The 21,131-nt window shown below is 45.9% G+C and overlaps 1 protein-coding gene across 3 annotated transcripts; it reads left to right on the plus strand.

The window, feature by feature from the left end:
- The first annotated feature begins 2,402 nt into the window (after nt 1-2,402).
- On the plus strand, nt 2,403-20,383 carry DACT1 (dishevelled binding antagonist of beta catenin 1). 3 transcript variants are annotated; one of them, XM_047767451.1, is made up of 4 exons: nt 2,403-3,362; nt 12,917-13,049; nt 13,798-13,953; nt 17,453-20,383. In XM_047767451.1, the coding sequence occupies exons 1-4, from the start codon at nt 3,102-3,104 to the stop codon at nt 19,234-19,236; spliced, it is 2,334 nt and encodes a 777-aa protein (XP_047623407.1). In that variant the 5' UTR covers nt 2,403-3,101; the 3' UTR covers nt 19,237-20,383. The 3 variants fall into 3 exon arrangements, with proteins under 3 accessions (XP_047623407.1, XP_047623406.1, XP_047623408.1); XM_047767450.1 differs by lacking the exon at nt 2,403-3,362 and adding an exon at nt 10,118-10,701; XM_047767452.1 differs by lacking the exon at nt 2,403-3,362 and adding an exon at nt 10,899-10,921.
- Nucleotides 20,384-21,131: the final 748 nt, after the last annotated feature.

Raw genomic sequence — 21,131 nt, forward strand, 5'->3', positions numbered from 1 at the left:
TCCGAGAAGGGATATTTAAAAAGAAAGGAGGGAGAAGAGAGAGATGACTCTTTGGTTGGGACAGTGTCAGAAGGCACAGTTGATACAGATTAAGAGAGTGGTATGCATTGTGATTCTGAAATGGCCCCAGCTCTATTGAAAATAGAGAAACTCAATTCTTTGGTGTGGAAATGAGCTAAAGAGGGGAAGGAAAAGGTGAACTTGGAAGCTCTGGGTTTTTTTTCTGTGCTGCTTGTTCTAAGCCAGTGAAATCCCCTGGGTGGAGGGTGCAGCGTGATCTTGAAGGGACGGACAGCCATTGTCCAGCAGACCCAGGAGTCCCACCCCTTGTGTGGACCAAAGCGGCTGCAGCCAGAGGAGTTGGCAAGGTAAGATCTTGGCCACTTGGAAAAATCCTGGGAAGAGCCCAGCATTAGTCCGAGCATATCTGGGTCTTCCATATACAGGTTCAGGAGGACAGACAGAAGGGCTTGGAGGGGAACAGTGGGGAAAAGTTTTAATGTAAAACTTTCTGCACTCAGAGAAGGGGGCTTACATGCATCCATCTTTGGAAAGGAACCGTTTTCAGTTAGAAGAGGATCTATCTTCAGTGAGAATGCATTGGTTTAATATTACCTTTGCAATTCCTACCCCTCGCACCTACCCAATTCAACAAACATTTATTAAACTCCTAGTAGGTGCTGAGGGCTCTGTGAGGTGCTACAAACTATCATGAAGGAGGAAACTGGAATTAATGACAAAATGAAAGGAAACCAGTTTTTGGTTTTGGGGTTTTTTTTTTGTTTTGTTTTTGTTTTTGTCTTTTGCCTTTTTAGGATCGCACCCCCGGCATAGGGAGGTTCCCAGGCTAGGGGTCCAATCAGACCTGTAGCCGCTGGTCTATGCCACAGCCACAGAACCACAGGATCCGAGCTATGTCTGCAACCTACACCAAGGCTCAATGCAACGCCAGATCCTTTACCCACTGAGTGAGGCCAGGGATCAAACCTGCATTTTCATGGATGCTAGTCAGATTCCTTTCTGTTGAGTCACCACGGGAACTCCTGGAAACCAGTTTTTAAGAATTGTTATAGGAATTCCATCACTGGAAGCCATGAGAAAGCACGGATCCCACGTTAGTGATACCCTTATCTGCCATTCTCATCCTTATTTATGCACATACAAACACACACAGATGTGCTCAGGTAGAAATGCCTTTTGGTAGAAATACCCAGGGCTCTTTACACAGTGCCAGGAGCCTGGCTAGGCTACCCCGAAGTGTCCTCTCATTGATGAAATGCTGATTGAGTTGCTTTGTGCTCCATACAGGACCAGTGGGTCATTTTCTGTTTCTTGTCAGCTTCAAACAGGCTGGGCTGTCTGAGTTTGTTTTAACTCTACTGACCCCAAATGCCTTTTTCTAGAAATGGAATGGTTTCTCATTTTCCTGTTTCCTCATACTGTCCTAAAAGGCACAAACTTAACAAAAGATGTTTCTGAAAATGGAGCAGACTGGAAACATACCCAATCATACCCAACTTTGTTTCTAAATATCTGTTTATAGAATTTTCCAAAATCCTTCCTGTTCCAGACAGGGAATTCCATCTCAATCTACCATGAAAGGCTGTCAAGTTAAAGGAGCATTTGGTGAGTATCTGTTTTGTATCTGGCTTTGTTCTGAGGGAGTTAGAGGAAGTAGGATTTATCCCTGCCCTTGAGGAGTTTAAAGTCAAATGGAATAAGAGGCAACACTAATTAAGCCAAGAATTTACTTCTGAGTTTTCTTGGCTTCAGTATTTCTATGTATGATGGCCAAAAGGGTCCATTAGTTTTAATCTGTGTAACATAATAGATTTAGTTCAGGAAAAAATTCTCTCTAACCCAAATAAAGGAACCCAGTCTAGACACTGGGGATACTTTAACTGATTTTCAATCTAATTTTGCTTACCTAGTTCATTTCCTAATAATACTTTGTTCCAGACTCTATGACTGAATGTTAAGCCTTAACCCAGTCCTGCCACCTTCCCTGGAGAGGTAAGGCTGCATCAGGCATGAAGCCAGCTCTCAAGGAGCTCGCTGCCAAGCTCAGTAGGTGAGACAGAACACGAGGGGGAAAGTCATTGGTGCACAAGAACAATCAGACCACGGGACTAGTAACTGGGGCCTTGTCCTGAGAGGCTGGGGGAATCATTTCACTGCTTTTCTTCATGGTGACTTCACCTCCCCCCATCATGATGTACTGTGAGGATGGTGCGAAATGCTTTGTGCTGTTTGAATGAAAGATGTATTATAAAAAGTCTGTAAAAAGTTTTTGGATAAGTTTCAAAAAAGTAATTGATAATGATGATAATGATATATAGCACTTATTGAGTGCTTATTATATGCCTAACACTAAACTAATGATGCAAATACAACTCTAATCTGTACTTTTTTTGGCTGTGCCCATGGCATGTGGAATTTCCCAAACCAGAGATCCAACCAGAGCCACAATGTGACAATGCTTAATCTTTAACTGTTAGGTCATCAGGGAACACCTGTAGCTCCACTGGTCCCCAACTTATCAAAGTATTAAGTTCTAAATGGTCCCTGTTCATAATCTGTTTCCAACTGTTAACCTGGGTGATGGTTTCTTGGAAATTCATTATACTATTCTTTCTACTTTTGTGTTTTGAAATTGTCCATAATAAGAGGCCTCCCAAAAAAAGGAAAGGTGAAGAAAGAAGGTCATCAACTGTTTTTCAGTATTTATTTATTCTGAGCCAGATTCTTCAAATACTATCTATGAATTAACAGTAATCCCATTTTACAATAAGTCAACTGAGGCTCAGAGAGATTAAAGGACTTTCTTAATGGAGTTGAACCCTGGCCAACGCTTATGCTCTTTCCAACAGGCTACCTTGCTCTACTGGTCCATATGGTTTTATCTTGGCTGCCCCAACTGCCAGTGGGTGAAATCATTGTGCTACTCTTCAAAAGTCTCTCAGACCTTCTTATATTTCAAAACCTGATAAAGTGTTCTGAAAACAATATGATATATATGTTAGGAAAAAATTCAAAGCAATATATGAGAACCGGCAAAGCAGTGGTTAATGATCATTTTTATCTGATTGGACTGTCCTTAAATGTCCATTCTCTGTGTGGGTGTGCACATGCTTGTACACCATTTGGGACTTTGTGGTAACCAACATTTATTTCCAGACATCTCACAACCTCTCTATACATTTAGATATAAGACCCATTTTACAGATGAGAAAGACAAGGCTGAGAGAGGTCCAAGGTGGCAACAGTGGTGGATGGTGGGCATTACCCAGCCATGGAATGTGGAGTGTGGGGTTCAGATCCAGCCTGGCCTGCCCCTCAGTGGATATCCTCTCACCATAACAGTGAGTCCTATTGGAATCAGGTTCTTTCTTCTTTGGAAACAGCATCTATTCAAGGCTAGAGAGGGTCCACCAAATTGCTCCATGGGGCCTGGGAGGGGGCAAAGAGTTGCGTGTAACAAAATGGCAGCATTTCCTTATCATTAGGCCAAACTCCCTCCACTGTTTGAATTTAGTCTGCAAGGACAAACTGAACAGAAGCGAATTGTCCCATCTGTTGTCAAAAGTGTCCTCCCTGACTTCAAAGAATCCCGCCCTGAGGGCGAGTCCCCGGGGTGCAGAGGAAGATGGAAGTGGAGCCCCTAGGCCTCCTGTCGGCCGCCTGTCTCAGGGCTGGAGCCACTGCCTGTCATTCCCACTGACATCTCTTTGAATCCGAGGCTCTTCACAGCCCCAGCCTTCCCTCAGCCCAACGCGCCCAAGGCCCGATTTTTGTTTGAAGTGGATGTGCTACTCTTCACACGCTGTGGAGGGTGGAGGTGCATCGGGATTAGAGGAAGCGGCTCCCTGTGGGGCGAGGCCACCTAAGCCCTGCGGCAGTGAGCGCTTTCAGTCACTCTCTGGGTGATAATGGCATTCTGGATTTTTCCACAGGGGTCCCTAGGCCCCCAAGGGATCTTAATTAAAGTGATGTTGTGGGTCTTTTAGGCAAACACCGGCCCAGAATTTAGGGTGCGGGCTTGTTTTGAGTTCTGGTTTCCCCCTGGCCTCAGAGAGGTGAGGTTCATAGGAAGAAAGAACGTGAAAGAACTAGACCTACTGTCTAAATCCCTAAAGCAAAAGCCTCTGCTTTCACCTGATTAACCCGGAGCTCTCCCGCTGAACATCACTGGTCCTTTCCCTTTGCTGGTGTAGAAATGACCAGGAAACCACACTGGGAATTGCCTGCAGCTCCATGGATTGCAGGGATGCTTTCTCTTCCTCCTTTCTGAGAGCATTCTGAGGAAAAGGTAATAAGGAGATCTGTAAGGAAATTGGTTATCTTAAGAATTAATCACCCATGCTAGTTACTACCTTTCAGGGAATGATAGTTAGATGAGAGTTTTGAGTTATTTTGCTATAGAGCAAGTATCTCTCTATAGACATTTCAAATGTAGCTCTAAGGAGAGTAAATATTTTTTTGAAAAACATAATAAAAAATTAAATGTAAGATCTCTTTCCCTGTAAAAAACTTGGGTTTTATAAAGGCTGGTGATTTGGGTGATTGTGTGTGTGTGATTTCATTTGAGTATTCCTTTTTGGATAGGATCATAGAATATATTTGCTTTGAAAATATTATTTTGAAAAAAAGGAAAAATGAAGTGCCATTTTAAATATAATATTAATAATTATATTTACTTGTTAAGATGGTACAATTGGGAGTTCCAGTCGTGGCTCATCAGAAATGAATCTGACTGGCATTCCTGAGGACGCAGGTTCTATCCCTGGCCTTGCTCAGTGTGTTAAGGATCCCAGCCAGCGACTATAGCTCCAATTCGACCTCTCACCTGGGAACTTCGATATGCGGGTGCGGCCCTAAAGAGACAAAAAAAAAAAAAAAAAAGAATAGGGCCTGCTTTAAATTGGAGTTCCCGCCATGGCATAGCAGAAACGAATCTGACTAGGAACTGTGAGGTTGCAGGTTTGATCTCTGGCCTTGCTTAGTGGGTTAAGGATCCGGCATTGCACTAGCTGTGGTGTAGGTCACAGACTCAGCTTGGATCCTTGCTGTGGCTGTGGTGTAGGCCAGCAGCTGTAGCTCCTATTGGACCCCTAGCCTGGGAACCTCCATATGCTGTGGGTGTGGCCCTAAAAAGAAATAAAAAAAAGACACAATTGGATAGAATTAAAAGAAATATTAGCTTCCAAGGATATTTTATATTGATGCCTTTCTCTCTATTCTTAAAATATGAAATTATTTGCACATACTCCTGCAAATTGTGGCAGTTGTTTCATAATTTGGAGATACATATGTATATATCACACATAGATGTGTGTAGTTATTTAGTCAGTGCCAGTTTACCTCCTAGACCTTAGCTCCATGAAGGCAGGGACCAGGCATGTATGAGGTACTCAAATATCTGTTGGATAATCACTCAAAGAGTTACAATAAAATGATGACGATATATGTTTTTCTCCTATAAGAATGCCTGCTTAAGTTTTTTTTTTTTCTCTTAATAGAGACTCAGGTTATAAATTTGGATTTTGTTATTTTAAGAAGTCACTGGGGTTCTCTTGTGTCGCAGTGGGTCAAGGATCCAGTGTTGTCACTGCAGCAGCTTGGGTTGCTGTTGTGGGCAAGGGTTCAACCCCTGGCCTGGGAATGTCCACATGCGTGGGCCTGGCCAAAAAAAAAAGAAAAGAAAAGAAATCACTAACACTTATCTACAAAGAAATGACTTAAAATGTTCTTTGGATTGTTAGATCAGATGTGTAATAGTATGCCGGTTCAGGAGTATGAGACTTTCAAATAATTGGTGACTGGTCCAATAAACCAGAGTAAAGGCAAAAATCCACTGAATATAATTATTTAAAGAGGGCACTTGTCGTTGAAACACTTTTACATTTTGCCTGGGGGTGAAATCACCCTAACCATTTGCGAGTACCAGGGCAAGCAGTTCTAGAGGTCTTGCACAGTTGCTATGCTGCACCTTCCATCTGTAAAGGTGACCAGATGAAATGGCAGAGCTAAGGGGCTGCAGTCCAAGGCTGGTGGAGACATCAGTGATGAAGACCGTGGCAAATGCAGGTCACTGCCAAGCAGATGCCAGTGTTGGGAACTCACGGTGCTCTGAGAAGCCTGAAGTTCTTCCTGAAGAACTCACTCCCCAGCTTCACGGAACTCCCTGGCACTTGCTCCTTCTGCAGAAACCTGGTGATGGGAGCTTCTTTAACAATACTGAAAAAGAGCTCAAAGACAACCTTTTCTTCCAGGAATACGGATGTCTCTGGTTGTGCACGAGCCAGTGAGGGTAGAAGAAGCTGCTTCACAGCCTTGCAGACAAGACCAGCATTGTCAAGAGTTCGCTGTTTCAGCTGCCATTCCCCGGTTCCCCTCTGCCTTCAAAGGATTTTTAAAGTGGTCAGAGCCATGTTGCTGCCCAGTTTTGCTACCAACTTTCTTTTCTCTTGATCTTTTGTTTCAATGTCTGCTTTCTTTCCCCTATGTGCTCACTGAAGCCTGATTGTGGGGTCAAGCTATAATTAGTTTATATATGAAGTTTAATTCACTCTGGCTCTTCTGGCATTAGACTCAAATGGGCTTTGATGTCTGGCTGGAGCTTTGATCCCAGTCCCTCGAGTGGTGGTCATCACCCCAACTCAAAGGATTGCCCTTTATTTTTTTCCCTCCTTTTCGGAGACAGCTTTTCCCAATTACATCATTTGTGTTTGGCCATAAAAGCTGCAAGGCATCATTTTGTTGCTTTGCTCTATAGCAAAATGTGCAATTGATGCTCCTCACTTTGCTTGGCTGCAAAAGAATGCTCCCTGCTGGATAAGGCATTTGTACAATGATGCTCAGACTTTGCGGGGGTGCTGTTGGGAGTTATTCTGCCCAAGGGCAAAGCGTTGGACTGTGTGATCTGAAGGACTCTTCCTGGCTCTGTCCAGGAAATATCTTAAAGCATCGGCTACACAACTGTGATCTCTTCAGTCAAGACTCCTTTTTCATGCTGGCAACTTTAACTTACTCTTCATATCCTCCAGGCAGCAGATCCACCCTGTCTTTCATGTCATACTTTCTGAGTGTTGATTAGCAGCTTTTTTGAGAGGACAGAGGCCTCCAGGGAAAGCAAGAGAACTAACAAAGGCTGAACAAAACTAGAAAGAAGGTAACAAAGTAGCATTGGTGGAGGAAGACTCCCCAACACTTCCTTTAAAAAGAAAGGGAAAGAAGAATCAAAACAGTAGAGGGAAATGCGAGCCAGTTGTAGACAGGAGGGCACAGCCAATGGTGGGTGATTACCTTCAAATGCCTCCCAGATACCTGCAACCAAAACAAAGAATCAAAGAAAGCAAGCAAGCTGGGGCCAAAACTGGAAAGGAGAAGATTTGGCTGTTGGGTTAAGAAGAGAATAGGGGCAACCCAACCAGGCCCATTTAATCTGACGACATTAGGAGTTTTCCTGGGAGAACAATTACAGCATTGAACTCCTTGCTTCTAACTTCACTTGACAGCCTGAGTTTGTTTTAATTGGGGTGTGAATGAACAGCATTATTTATTAATGTGTAAGGGATCCTTGGGAAAGCATAACCTTTTTTCCTAGTTGTGACCATTTTATTGGTGGAACCATTTGAAAACATTAGTTTTAATATTTAAGTTTGCTGGGGACACTTTCTTGTGGAGATGTACAAACTGTTATGGCAAATGGTTTGCTTTGGACTAATGAGCCAGCTCAAAGTGGCATTTGGTGGTGAGGGAATTGGAGAGGGGGGGAGGTTTGGAGACACAGCGACTTGTCTGTCTACTTTGACAAGATTTATTAGTAGTGGTTAGAAACATGTTTCAGCTTTTTTTCCCCCCTCAACTACATAAATATAGTTGTCAGTGTGTGACATAACACAGGCCACAATAATAGACTCCACCCAGCCAGAAGGCATCTAATTCAGAACTAGAAATCAAGAGGCTTGCCTAGAAATGAATAACATGAGACAATGACAGAGGACATGGGTGAGTGGAATTTGGCAGACAGAAGTCCTACTAAAATTAGAATTTAATTCCTCTATTACCAAGTACAGTGTTTGGCATACAGTAGGCATAAAGCATAGGTGAGCTGAATAGAATTAATTTTGTTTGCTGATGAGCACCTAAGCATAATTCCATTTTTAGATCTAATATACAGTCTGGTTAATAATGAATCTTGGTTGTAGCTATAGTCCCTTTCATGTCTGAGAGGGGCAGCCATGGGGACATCAGTGGAGGGTGGCAAGAGAACTGTTTTCTTTTTGGGGGGTTTTTGGTAAATGTCAACTTGACTCTATTTGTCACAGAGACTAAATGGGTACTATAAAGTTAGTTAGAAAGTCTGTTCATGAAAAAGCAATTTATAACTAATGTACAGTTTCTTGAATGCTTGCAAAGGCATGGTCCTGAGTACAGTGATACCAAGAGGATATTAAAACAATCTCTGCATTCAGGGAACTTTAATAATGTAATTGGAGGGAAGAGATACATATAAACACCTACATAGATGTGTATGTACATACCCAGATAAATAACCATACAAGTAGCATTTGGTAAGAATCAAAGAGTCATGCAATTAACTGGAATTCAGAGGAGGGAAGTGAACTGATCTTGGAAGGAAGGAGGCTGGAGGACCACACAGAGGGGAGAAATGGAGAATCCCCCCCGCCCCCAGCTTGCTGTGTGGCAGTTCGTGGACCAGGGAACCAGCCACAGAGCCACAACAGTAACCTGAGCCAGAGTAGTGACGACTCGGAGTCCTTAATTGTTAGGCCACCAGGGAACTCCAGAAATAGAGAATTCTTGACAGGGGTAAGCAGCTGGGTAAAGGTGTAAAAGTCTAAGGTAATGATATAGGATTATCATTTACCTAAGTTTCAGCAAATTGTGACTTGCTGGCTTCAACTTCTGAGGCTCCTGGCCCTATTGCTTTTTAAAAAATAGATATGGTACTTTTCCATAGATAAGCCAGCTAGTGGCATTTCCAGGTCCCCATCCTATTGAAATTCCCTGTGACGATTGTGCCAAGTAAACATGACCATAATACCACTGCTGCTCCAGGGGGAAAAGTTTGTCTCCCTGGAGGAAAAAAAAAGTTACAACTCTTATAGCCCTTACTATGTATGTGCCTGCCACGCTGTTAACGCACCCCCATGTATATTACATACTGAATTTATAATTCTTACAACAGACATGTTCTGTTAGCAGCTCCATTCTACCATTGGGGAAACGGAGGTGAAGTTACTTCCACAGCCTGTCTCGGCTGGAAAGGGCATTCAAATGCAAGCAGTCTGGTTTCAGTCAGAGCTTTTGTGCTTGCAGACTAAATAACAATAAAAAACCTCAAAAACCGAGGCGCGCACGCGCGCGCACACACTAGACCCCAAGCCTGTAAAAGAATTGATGCAACCGCTTGCAATACAGCGACATCCTACTGCCTAATTTTTAATGCTTTCCGTAAAAAAAGATGAAAACAACAGCAACAAAACTGAGGGCTAAACGGTTTTAGGACAACGGTGTACTTTGCCTTGTAGTTCCTGCCTTTTACAACGTGGAGTAAAAAACCAAACCCAAGATACGGTCTTGGAATACTTTGGCAGGACCTTGCTGGGTAAGGTGAAAGAAACCTAAGTCGGCCGGAGTGGATAGGGACAGTGGAAGTGTGGGAAAGGGTTAATACTGTGCTGCAACTCGGTCGAGTTTCAGAAAGTTCTCCGGGGAGCCCAACTACGGCGTCCCTCGGCGGACTGTGCCTGCAGGCCGACTGTAATAGGATGCTGGAGATCGAGGCGCTCGCCCGTGGCTTTGTGAGACGGAAAAGAACCAATAAGGAGCGAGGCAAAAACTGGGTGCCATAAACCCGAAAAGGGGGCGAGGAGGCCCGCGGGAAGAGCGAGGGGGGAGGAGAGAGGGAGGAGCGGGGAGGGCCGCGCGAGGAGGAGGCCGGCGCAGAGCGCGAGCGGCGCCCCAGACACAAGAGGGGGAAGCCGAAGGGGGAGCGGGCCTCGCCGCCGAGGGGCCGGCGCGGGGAGGCGGGCGCCGGGCGGGGGTTCGCTGGGCCGCCGCTCGTGACGTAGCGCCGGGCAGGGCGTTATCAGTTGCGGGGCCGCGGCGAGGGACGCTCGGCGACAGCGGACGACGCCGCCCGGGCCCGGACGGCTGCAGCCCGCGGCCACGCGCGGGTCCCGAGCGCTCCGGGTCTCCGCCCCCATCGCCGCCGCCACCGCGCCCCACCGCCGGGAGGCATGAGCCCAGGGTCGCAGCTTTAGCGCCCGCTCCTCCTCCCGGGCGGCCCGGCTGCGGGGACGGGTGCGCGCTGCAGGGTTGGGGGCCATGAAGCCGAGTCTGGCAGGGACCGCAAGGGAGCTGGAGCCGCTGGCGCCGGCCCGGGGCGAGCAGCGCGCGGCGGAGTCCGAGGGGCGCTGGCGGGAGAAGGGAGAGGCGGACACGGAGCGGCAGCGCACCCGCGAGCGGCAGGAGGCCACGCTGGCTGGGCTGGCGGAACTGGAGTACCTGCGCCAGCGCCAGGAACTGCTGGTCCGGGGCGCCCTGCGCGGCGCCGGGGTCTCGGGGGCCGCTGCAGCCCGCTCAGGGGAGCTGCCGGGGGAGGCGGCGCAGCGCAGCCGCCTGGAGGAGAAGTTCTTGGAGGAGAACATCTTGCTGCTGCGGAAGCAATTGGTAGGTCTTGGCCGGAGGTGGGGGCGCGGCTGTCCTTGATGAGGGGCCGGGTTTCGGGCAGGTGGCCCGCGGCGGGCGCTTGGGTGCGGCGGGCTGGAGACATCCTCCGGCTTCCGGGGATCCCCTCCCGGTGCCTCCCTGACCTGGGTTCCTGAGGGTGCCCGCGGCGTGTGGGTTGCCGACGCCCACGGGTCCCCGGCGTGTGCCCGCTTTGTGTCAGGTGAGGGCCTGGCGACCCCGCGCGGAGGGCTGGGCGGGGGTGGCCGCCCTCCCCCACCTCCCTCTTTTGCCTTCGGAATTCTTGGTGTTGCCTGTTCCTAACCTCCCCTCTCTATAGTTAGACGAATGCGTGCGCTCTTCCCGAAGGTTTGCAAACCCTCGTTTGAAATAGCATTTCTTTGAAGGGCTTCTCGGCTTCAGGTCCTTCCGCCAGGAGGGGACAAAAGCCGAGGAGGGGGCGTGTGGCATGGTTGCCTGTCCCGTGCCGAATTTTACGGTTACACGGAAGTGGCCCTGGGGACCCTGCCGCTCCTAGGGTTGTCCCCGGACGGCCAGCTTTTGCCTGGACTGCTGCCTCATTTCAGATAGAAGCCCTTTGTATGAGCGGCTAAGACACATGCAAATGATGGAAATTTGGCTGGAGAAAGTGTCCCCTCCCCTCATATTTTATCCGTACTCTTCGCTGAGACTTGAATTGGAGGTGAGAGAAGTGAAAATCTGCTTCCAGGGAGCATTTCTCTTTACTGGATTTGCGTCAGTGTCTCAGACATTCCCCGCAGTCTTCATTAATCGGGAAGAAAAAGAACTTTGGCGCTTCATGTATTGATGAACAGCTTTTGACCCCGCCTCAGAGTAATGGCGGCAGCTTTGTTTCGGTGACCTCAAAAATGTAGTTTTGCAAACAGAAAAAAAAAAAAAAATCCTTATCTGACCATGTGATCCTATCTGAAACTAGACACATGCTAGATAATGTCCCTCCTGCAATTACGAACAGAGTGATGCTGTGCAGTTGTCAAGTGCCTTGTTGTTTTACCTCTTTTCAGATGATTTTCTCTTTTTTTGAGCATTGAAGTGATTTGACTTGTTTAGTTCCTTTTTACCCCTGAAGAAACTCATTCTAACAAATAAACATGTATGTCTCCAAGCTTTTTAAGTCAAAAGACAGACAAGAGGAGTAGATGTGCATCTGTTTAGTTAGGATGGATGTACACGGTGGTTTGTGGAATACCTCTTGTTTTGGCATTTGTCTGTGGTTTTTGGTAGCAGACCAGAGTTGGGTATAACTCTGATTTGAGCCAATTCTTGCTGGTTATGCCTGGTCATTGACATTGTGTGCATTGTCTTGTACAATAGCATCTCCTGCTCTTCTTGAATCTCACGATTTTAAGTGGCGCATTCCTGTTGTCCCCTGGAGGGGAGCATGTCAGGAGAATTCCCGGCCAGTCAGTGTTTGTGGTACTATTTTCATTTGTAGACTTGGCATTTGTGATTTGAACCAGATGCCTTTTGAGGTTTTTTTTTTTTTTTTTTTTTCTCTCCCAGCCATAGGAAGCACTAGGTGGCGGTGTGACACTCCAATCTGTCACCTTTGGAAACCCGAGTTGAGTTCAAATCTTGATGGAGCTTCCCTTGAGGGTTTTGGATTCTGCCAGCTCACATTATACTTGGCACTGGCTATTAGTATTAGTTTCTCACTTTCAAAGGCCCTAAGAGTGATTAAACCCCACAAAGCAATTCATAGAAAACAAAACTCTGCAGGACATTTGGCCAGAAAATCTCACCTAAGATTATAGTGCATTGGAGGAAATCTGTTACACTCTACCTTCAAGTCGAAGAGTCTACTGTGAAGTACTGTTGTGTGAAAAAAATTGGCTGTACACAGAGGATTTTTAAAAACCTCAGTTTTTTTTTATCCCTACCTATAAAAAGTTAATGTGTGTGTATATATATGTGTGTGCGTGTGTGTATGTTAGTTGAAACTAAAAGCAAGCCTTGTTTTTATGAAGAAACTTTATATCACCAGAAAATGTGAGAAAGTGGAATTAGATATAGGACATATTTTTAAAGTTTTTTATTTCAAGTCATCCAGGAGAATTTTGGTTTTAGAAGATTTAGTGACTGCTTCAGATGGTAATTGGAATACTTAGAGTGGGCTTTCTGGTTCTTTGTCACCAAAATGTGTTTATTTTTCCTTTCTCTGTTTCTTCCTAATCAGAATTGTTTGAGGAGAAGAGATGCTGGTTTGTTGAACCAGTTGCAAGAACTCGACAAGCAGATAAGTGACCTGAGACTGGATGTGGAAAAGACCTCTGAAGAGCACCTGGAGACAGACAGCCGACCTAGCTCAGGTGAGTATGGGAGCACAAGGGAGAATTCTGCAGTCCTGAGTGCTACCTTGGCCCCCCCATGCTTAGCATCCCCAGGTCTGCAAAGGACAATGACATTTGTTTCCAGTGCAGAGAGAATTAACAAGACAAACAAAAAACAGTCTGCCATTCAGTGGCATGAGGGGAAAACAAAATCAGACAGCCAAATTTTTAATAATGAGATTGATCTGACTCAATGCCCTGAGTTTAAAAATCAAAGCTTCTATTCAAATTTCTGGAAGAGCGTTCTTCCTTTGAAACTTGAGAAAGTCAGAACTAGGCTAGAAAATTAGTCACACTTCAACTTCCTGAGACCACTTCAAAAGTTTTTTTGTTTTTTGTTTTCCTTTTAAACCATTTGGCTCCTTAAATAAATTTGTTTTTCTCTTCAAGTTATTCTTTCTGAAATGTTCATGAAAAAGTTGAAGCCTTGACAGATCTAAGTCTCTTTCCTTGCACATCTTTAAAGGTGGGGTCAAGGAGGAAGGTCAGTTTGAGAGTGAGAGTAACTTTGAAATGTACCCATAGTCATGGGCTCTTTGCCTTTTTCTAAGGATTGCTAGAAATGAAGCCATAAAATCAGGACACTAAACCTAGTGAACCAAAATTGGCACCCCCTCCATACTCTCCCTTTCCTACTTTCCCTACATGATCACCCATTTTCCTTTTAACACGAATGTGTATTATTACTTGACATGATCTTAATCCCAAATGATATTTTTATTTGTAGGGTTTTATGAACTGAGTGATGGGGCTTCAGGGTCCCTTTCCAATTCCTCAAACTCAGTCTTCAGTGAATGTTTATCCAGTTGTCATTCCAGCACCTGCTTTTGCAGCCCCTTGGAGGCAGCCTTGACTATATCAGATGGTTGCCCCAAATCTGCAGGTAAGACTTTGTAGAATTGAAAGACATTCTTAATTGGAATGGGTCCTTAAAGGTCAACTTCACCTCCTTCTACTGATAAAAAACAAGAGCTCAGAGAATTTCACCAGCTTCTTGCATTTAGTGCCATAGTTGCATCTGGAATCAAGCTCACCACTAGTTCAGTCCTCTTTGGGTGTCACATGGCTTTATATACTGATAGTAGCAAACAGCTCAGCATTAGAAATTGTGTCCCAGAGTTCCTGTCGTGGCTCAGTGGTTAATGAATCTGACTAGGAACCATGAGGTTGTGGGTTCGACCCCTGGCCCTGCTCAGTGGGTTAAGGATCCAGCATTGCCATGAGCTGTGGTGTAGGTCTCAGACGCAGCTGGGATCCTGTGTTGCTGTGGCTGTGGCATAGGCCGGTGGCTACAGCTCCGATTTGACCCCTAGCCTGGAAACCTCCATATGCCGTGGGTGGGGCCCTAGAAAAGACAAAAAAAAAAAAACAGAAAGAAAGAAAGAAATTGGGTCCCAATGTTATAGGTCTTGAGTGCTGTTTCTGAACCTTTGCCATTAACTTGTTTGCATTTTCTTTTGAAAATCACTTTGGATCTGTTTTCTTCTTTCTTTAATCATTTAAAGCTAAAGCTTAGATTAAATTAAAATATTTTTCAGCCTGGCCAAGAGCTGCTTGGCACTTCTGGTAGTGGGGGCCCCACCGTGTTCTCCAGAATGCCTTGCATGATGGCAACTCTCTCTTCTTTTAGCAGGTGGATGGGGTAAGATCCCATTAGGCCATATTCCCCAATTGGGGCTTTGTTTACAACGACCTCTAGACAGAATCATGCTCTTGTTGGTCCTGCGAGAGTTTCTGCATCCCTATTCTGGGTCACACACTGCTGTATGCTCTGCGCACAACTCTCTGCTTTGAATCCTCCCAACAGTTCTGCAGGGTGCAGGTGTTGTTAGCTCCATTTTATGTATCAGAAAACAAGGTCTTTGGAGGTTAGGTTAGGTAAGTTGTTTAAGGCTATATAGCCAGTGAGGGGCAGAGGCAAGTTTCAAGCTCAGGATGCCAGGTTCTTGTTTTCCATCACCAAGGGAATTCACAAATTGTTGTGTTCATCCTCTCATCAGAGAAGGAATTTAGTTTCATACGTCCTTTGTCAGTGGCTCCTCATTTGCTGAATGGCAGCGTTGTCATTCCTTACTTCTGCTTTAGTGTGACTCTGCAGAAGAGCAGAGAAAATATGGGTCTTAAAGAAGCTATAGGTCCTAGCACAAGTATGTGTGTTTTATATGTTGTTTGTCCACTCTGGTATAGGGCTGAATTTCTGAGGTCCAGGCAATGCAAACATAACATCAGACAACTGAGGTGGCTAGTTGGCTGGTGTCTTTGTATTTGTACAGTGTGTGTTGGTAGCAGTAGTCATTTGGGGAAGCACAAATCTGTTATCTAAAGTGTCTAGGCCCAGAGTTCATTGGTAATTACTCCCTTTCACTCTGCAGATCTGGTTTCAGAGGGAAATTTTATAAACTCATTAAAGGTACTTTGGTATAGGTTTTCCTTAAAGACAGAACCCTGCTGTCCCAAATGCCACATCTTCACATAATTGAGACAGCTGGGCTGGCCCTTGGGGCCTGGGATGTCTGTCTTGTTCCTTAACACTATGGAGGGAAAAGGGATGCAAAGTGACATGTAGGTAAATGCGGCTTTAAGTCAGGTCAGGATAGGTCTTAGGGTGGTGGAGGAGGGGTGGGTAAGGATACCAGCTAGAGAGCTTTCCTGTGCTTATAACAAAGCTGTTTATTGGAAGTGGAGGTGGGATTGGAGGCATGGCACTTTTATAATAATCTTTTGTTTACAAATGAATCACATAATTTCTGGGTCTAGACTGTATTTTCCCCCCAAGACTTCTAATTATCATTGAAATTCATGGAGCTTTCCTTTAAATTAAACAATTAACATAGAATCTAGCATGCAGTGGGTTTTTGGTATTTGAGTGAATAAACATAATTATAATGGAAGACAAATTAGTGATAAAAACATTGATTTTTCTCTAACTAAAGATCGTTCAAGGGATTTGATATTTGTAATATTCACCAAGATAAGAAATCAAAAGTATGTGATGAAACAAGAAAGCTTGATTTCATTGTATTTTGGTAGGAACATTTTGAGATGTGGGAAATTTATTCATGAATACTACTACTCAATCTTTTAAAACCTCATTAAGAGTTCCTTAAAAAAAGGGAGGGGGTGTGTGTGGCGAGTTCCCTGGTGGCTTATCAGATTAAAGAGCAGGGTCACTACTGTGGCATGCATGGGTTTGATTCCTGGCTCAGGAATTTTTGTATGCTATGACGTGCCAAAAAAAGTGTAACTTTTGAAAATATATGGTGATTGTTATTTAGATTTAATTAGTTTCTGTTGAAATTTGATCAATTTCCCTGTCCAATTAACAGTTAAATTTGAACACATGTCATCAAGAACTAGGTCTAAAAAAAATACAAAATGAGGAGAAAGCCCATAGAAAGTATAGTTTATCTGAAATACTTTAAAGGGAAACCAGAACACAGAAGGGAGAGTGACCTAGAGTAAGAATGACTCGAAAAAAGTTTATTTTTCCAGTTATAAATGCAATATGTATTTACTGAAAATTTAGAAAACAGAAAATAAAGAGGAAAGTAAACATAATTTGCTTTCCAACCACACTGATATGCTACTATTAGCATCTTGGCATGCTTCACTTCAGACTTTTTTTTTTTTTTAATATATCTAGTCTTTTTTTGTTTGTTTGTTTTTTGTCTTTTTGCTATTTCTTGGGCCACTCCCGAGGCATATGGAGGTTCCCAGGCTAGGGGTCTAATCGGAGCTGTAGCCGCCAGCCTGTGCCAGAGCCACAGCAACATGGGATCCGAGCCGCATCTGCAACCTACACCACAGCTCATGGCAACGCCGGATCGTTAACCCACTGAGCAAGGGCAGGGACCGAACCCACAACCTCATGGTTCCTAGTCGGATTCTTTAACCACTGCGCCACCACGGGAACTCCTAATATATCTAGTCTTAATAAAACTATAGTCAATATCCTGGTATTGTGATTTTCACTCCACTTTAAAATGTTTTCCCCATTTTATTCAATAGTTTGAAAGCATTTTTAATGGCTGGATATTTTTCCTTCAGAGTTCTATCATATCTTGTTAAAAATTCCTTTGTTAGTTATTTTTTTCCCTCCCCCCAATAGTATGTATGCACTGTATGTGAAATAGTGGAGTATCTTGTGGCATATTTTTTGATTCTTTAGCATTCTCTCTCAACCCATGAGTTTATCTTCGTGGAAATTGGCCTGAGTCAAGCTGGTGCTGACCGGTTCATTTCTTCAGAGTGTACCTTTAAATGTTTTTCAGATCTCATAGGATGGTTGGAGTATAAAGAAGGCCATTCTGAAGGCCAGACCTCAGGGCCAGTTTGCTGTTCCCCCTCCACATCACAATCTAATGCCCTTGGTGTCATTGCAGATGTGAATCCCAAGTACCAATGCGATCTGGTGTCTAAAAATGGGAATGACGTGTACCGCTACCCCAGCCCGCTTCACGCCGTGGCGGTGCAGAGCCCGATGTTTCTGCTTTGCTTGACCGGAAACCCCCTGAGGGAAGAGGAGAGGCTTGCTAACCATGCCAGTGACATGTGTGTCGGATCCGAGCTGGACGCCGTCAAGACAGACACTTCCTTGCCATCTCCAAGCAGTTTGTGGTCTGCTCCCTATCCTTCATCCAGTAAGAAAATGGATGGTTACATTCTGAGCCTGGTCCAGAAAAAAACACACCCTGTAAGGACCAACAAACCGAGAACCAGTGTGAATGCTGACCCCACCAAGGGGCTTCTGAGGAACGGGAGTGTTTGTGTCAGAGTGACTGGGGGCATCTCACAGGGCAACAGTGGGAACCTTAAGAATTCTAAACAGATGCCTTTGCCCTCTGGCGGGATCCCTTCTTTGGACAATGGGACATTCTCCCCACTGAAACAGTGGGCCAAAGACCCAAAGCCAGAACTACTGGAAAGCAAGAGGTTGCCCCTGCCTGAGGGCTGCTCCCCAGGCGCTGCCAGTGAACTTCAAGGTAAGCATCTGCCCAAAACCGCCAAGCCAGTCTCCCAGGAACACGCTAGGTGTCCCCCCGCGGGGACAGGGGAGTCCCCTAAGGAAAGCAGTCAGATCCCAGCTGCCTCTCCCAAAGAGAGTCCCGGGAAGGTCTCCGCCCCGCTGCAAGAGAACAGAGGGGGCCAGCCGCTGAAAAAGGTGCCTCAGAAAAACAGCCTGCAGGCTGTCTCTCCGGCGGCGCCCGCTTCCGCCGCTCCGGCCCAGCTGCCCCCAGTTTTCCCGGCCGCGGAGGAGCGGCCGGTCCTGGATTTCAGAAGCGAGGGCTCTTCTTCCCAGAGCCTGGAGGAAGGGCCTCCGGGGAAGGCGCCGCCCGCCCTGGCGCAGCCGCCCGGCGTCAGGCCGCCCCGGGGAGCGCGGCCCGCGGCCGCCCCAAGGGGCTCCGCCCAGAAGCACCGCGCCCTGGGCGGGCACGGGCCAGAGAGCTCGCTGCCCGCCGTGCGGGAGAAGGCGCGGGCGGCCGGCAGGAGGTGTCGGCTCCCGGACGACACTGATACGAACAAGAAACTGCGGAGAGCGCCGGCCAAGGGGCGGCGAAGCGGGGGCGGCCAGCCGGACGCTGGGCTCCCGGGCCGGCAGCTGGGGGCGGGCCACCGGGCGGGGAGCCGCGCGCATGGCCACGGGCGGGAGGCGGTGGTGGCCAAGCCCAAACACAAGCGAACCGACTCGCGGCGGTGGAGGTCGGCCGCCGAGGTGTCGTACGAGGAGGCGCTGCGGCGGGCGCGGCGGGGCCGGCGGGAGTCCGCGGCCCTGTTCGCGGCGGGGCCGCCCTTCGCCAGCCCCTATGCCTACGTGGCCAGCGACTCGGAGTACTCGGCCGAGTGCGAGTCCCTGTTCCACTCGACCGTGCTGGACACCAGCGAGGACGAGCGCAGCAACTACACCACCAACTGCTTCGGCGACAGCGAGTCCAGCGTGAGCGAGGGCGACTTCGTGGGCGACAGCAGCAGCACCAGCGACTCGGAGGAGAGCGGGGGCCTGATTTGGTCCCAGTTCGTCCAGACGCTCCCTCTGCAGCCGGTCCCGGCCCCGGACCTCCGCGGTCACCCCACCAAAACTTTTGTCAAGATCAAGGCTTCGCACAACCTCAAGAAGAAGATCCTTCGCTTTCGGTCTGGCTCTCTGAAACTGATGACGACCGTTTGAGTAGCACCGTTGGTGTAGAAAGCGAGAGTTTTTCTCCTTCCCAAGAAAGCTGTGGCGTCTTCCTTGTTGTGTGTAATAATTGCATAGAATGCTTTCCTTTTGTTAAGTTAAAACCGAGGTGAATTACGTCTCATCTTCATCGTGTATGGACACTAGTGCCTTTAATGGAAGGTAAAGAATGTTTTGGTGGTTAGAAGTGAATATCGAGTTTCTGATGGTGGTGATAGTGAATTTTGTGGTACCGATGGCTTTTATTTGAAATTTTCTGAGCATTTTGAAGGCACAGGTTGTAATGTTCAAGTGTTAATGGGATGAGACCGTTTGGTCTGAAGGTCAGGTGGATGGAATTTTCCGACATACACTTGCTCCTTTGGTTCTTTGGGGTGGCGTCTCCATGAGGGTTTATCTTGTTGGGGCTATCACATACAGTTTTGTGAGGTAGGTACAGGGGGCAGTCATGGGTTTTCTATAACTTTTTATATACTCTGCTTTTCTCAGATGTATCCCCATTCTATTTTCTTCTCAGAACTGTTTGGTTTACTGGACTCAGAACTTGAAGACCAGACCCTAAATCCAGAGAGGTGACCTGGATAGGTAGGCTGGTAATACCTTAAAATGATTCACTAAAACCTTTGCCGCACTTGGTGCCTAGGCCCTGGTTACAGTAACCCCCCAGGGCCATTTACCCAACATGGATGCCTTTCTTCCCCTCCCTGATTTGCAGCAGATCCAACCACTTCTTCCTTGGAGACTTGCCTTTGGGATAACATTTTGGTCGTTGGATGCAGAGACACTCACTCCTAACAAAATAACCTTTGGGTGTGACCCCCAAGCTCAGAATTGCTCACTGAGCACTGTGCCACCTAAGCATTAGCCCAAACATATTAGTGCAATCCAGTCCAGATTGGACCACTGACCCTCTCTGGAAGGGCTTTTTTAAAAAAAAAATTTTTTTTTGGTAAACAGTATTGTGTAAAGTTGCTTTTTTATACCAATATATGCATGTTTGGTGCATGAGTAGTATTTGTTTTGATATTCCTGTTGATGTTAAATGACTGTATGATATAAACAGTATGTGTTTTTATATATCTTTGTGTAAATTTAATATAACACATTATATGCTGTAATAAACAATTTGTTTTACTGCTGTTAAGTTTGTTATTTGGATATAAAACCAGGGGTTTACACCTGTAAACCTTGTGCTGATTATTGTGGGGTTTATATTAGGCTATTCTAGCATTAGATTATTACTTGCAATCATTAAGGCAGATTTTAGGCGTATTGGAATGGATGTTGAGTAAGCAAATGAGGAAAAGCAAACTTCTGATTCTTTAAAATTTAGGGTAAATTTGATAGGTCTCTACTAAGGAAAATATTTCTCAGATTTCCCCTCTTTCCCCTTGCTTCTAGGTATTAACAATTCTCAGTATGGAACAGTTGAAAGAATAGTACAGTAAACACCTGTATAGCTACCACCTAGATTCAAGTTAATATTTTGCCATGCTTCCTTTAACTCTTTTTATGTATATATTAGAGTAAGTCACATTGCTGGTTTTGTGGATGGAAGACAGATTTTGGCCGTCCTCCCTCTCCCCACCATGCTGCCGCATTATTTTAAAGTAAATTTCAGGCAACATGCTATTTTATCTCTGGAAACTTAAGCATGTATTTCCCAAGAACAAGGAGATTTTCCCATATAACCACAACATTATGATCACACTTAGGGAAAATTGACAATCATTCTTTTTCTATCTTTAGGGCTGAAACTGTGGCATACGGAAGTTCCCAGGCTAGGGGTCTGCAGAATTGGAGCTGCAGCTGCCAGCCTACGCCATAGCCACAGCAACACCAGATCCGAGCCACATCTGCAACCTACACCACAGCTCGTGACAATG

Source organism: Phacochoerus africanus, chromosome 2, assembly GCF_016906955.1.
Source record: "Phacochoerus africanus isolate WHEZ1 chromosome 2, ROS_Pafr_v1, whole genome shotgun sequence".
Taxonomy (NCBI): Eukaryota; Metazoa; Chordata; class Mammalia; order Artiodactyla; family Suidae; genus Phacochoerus; species Phacochoerus africanus.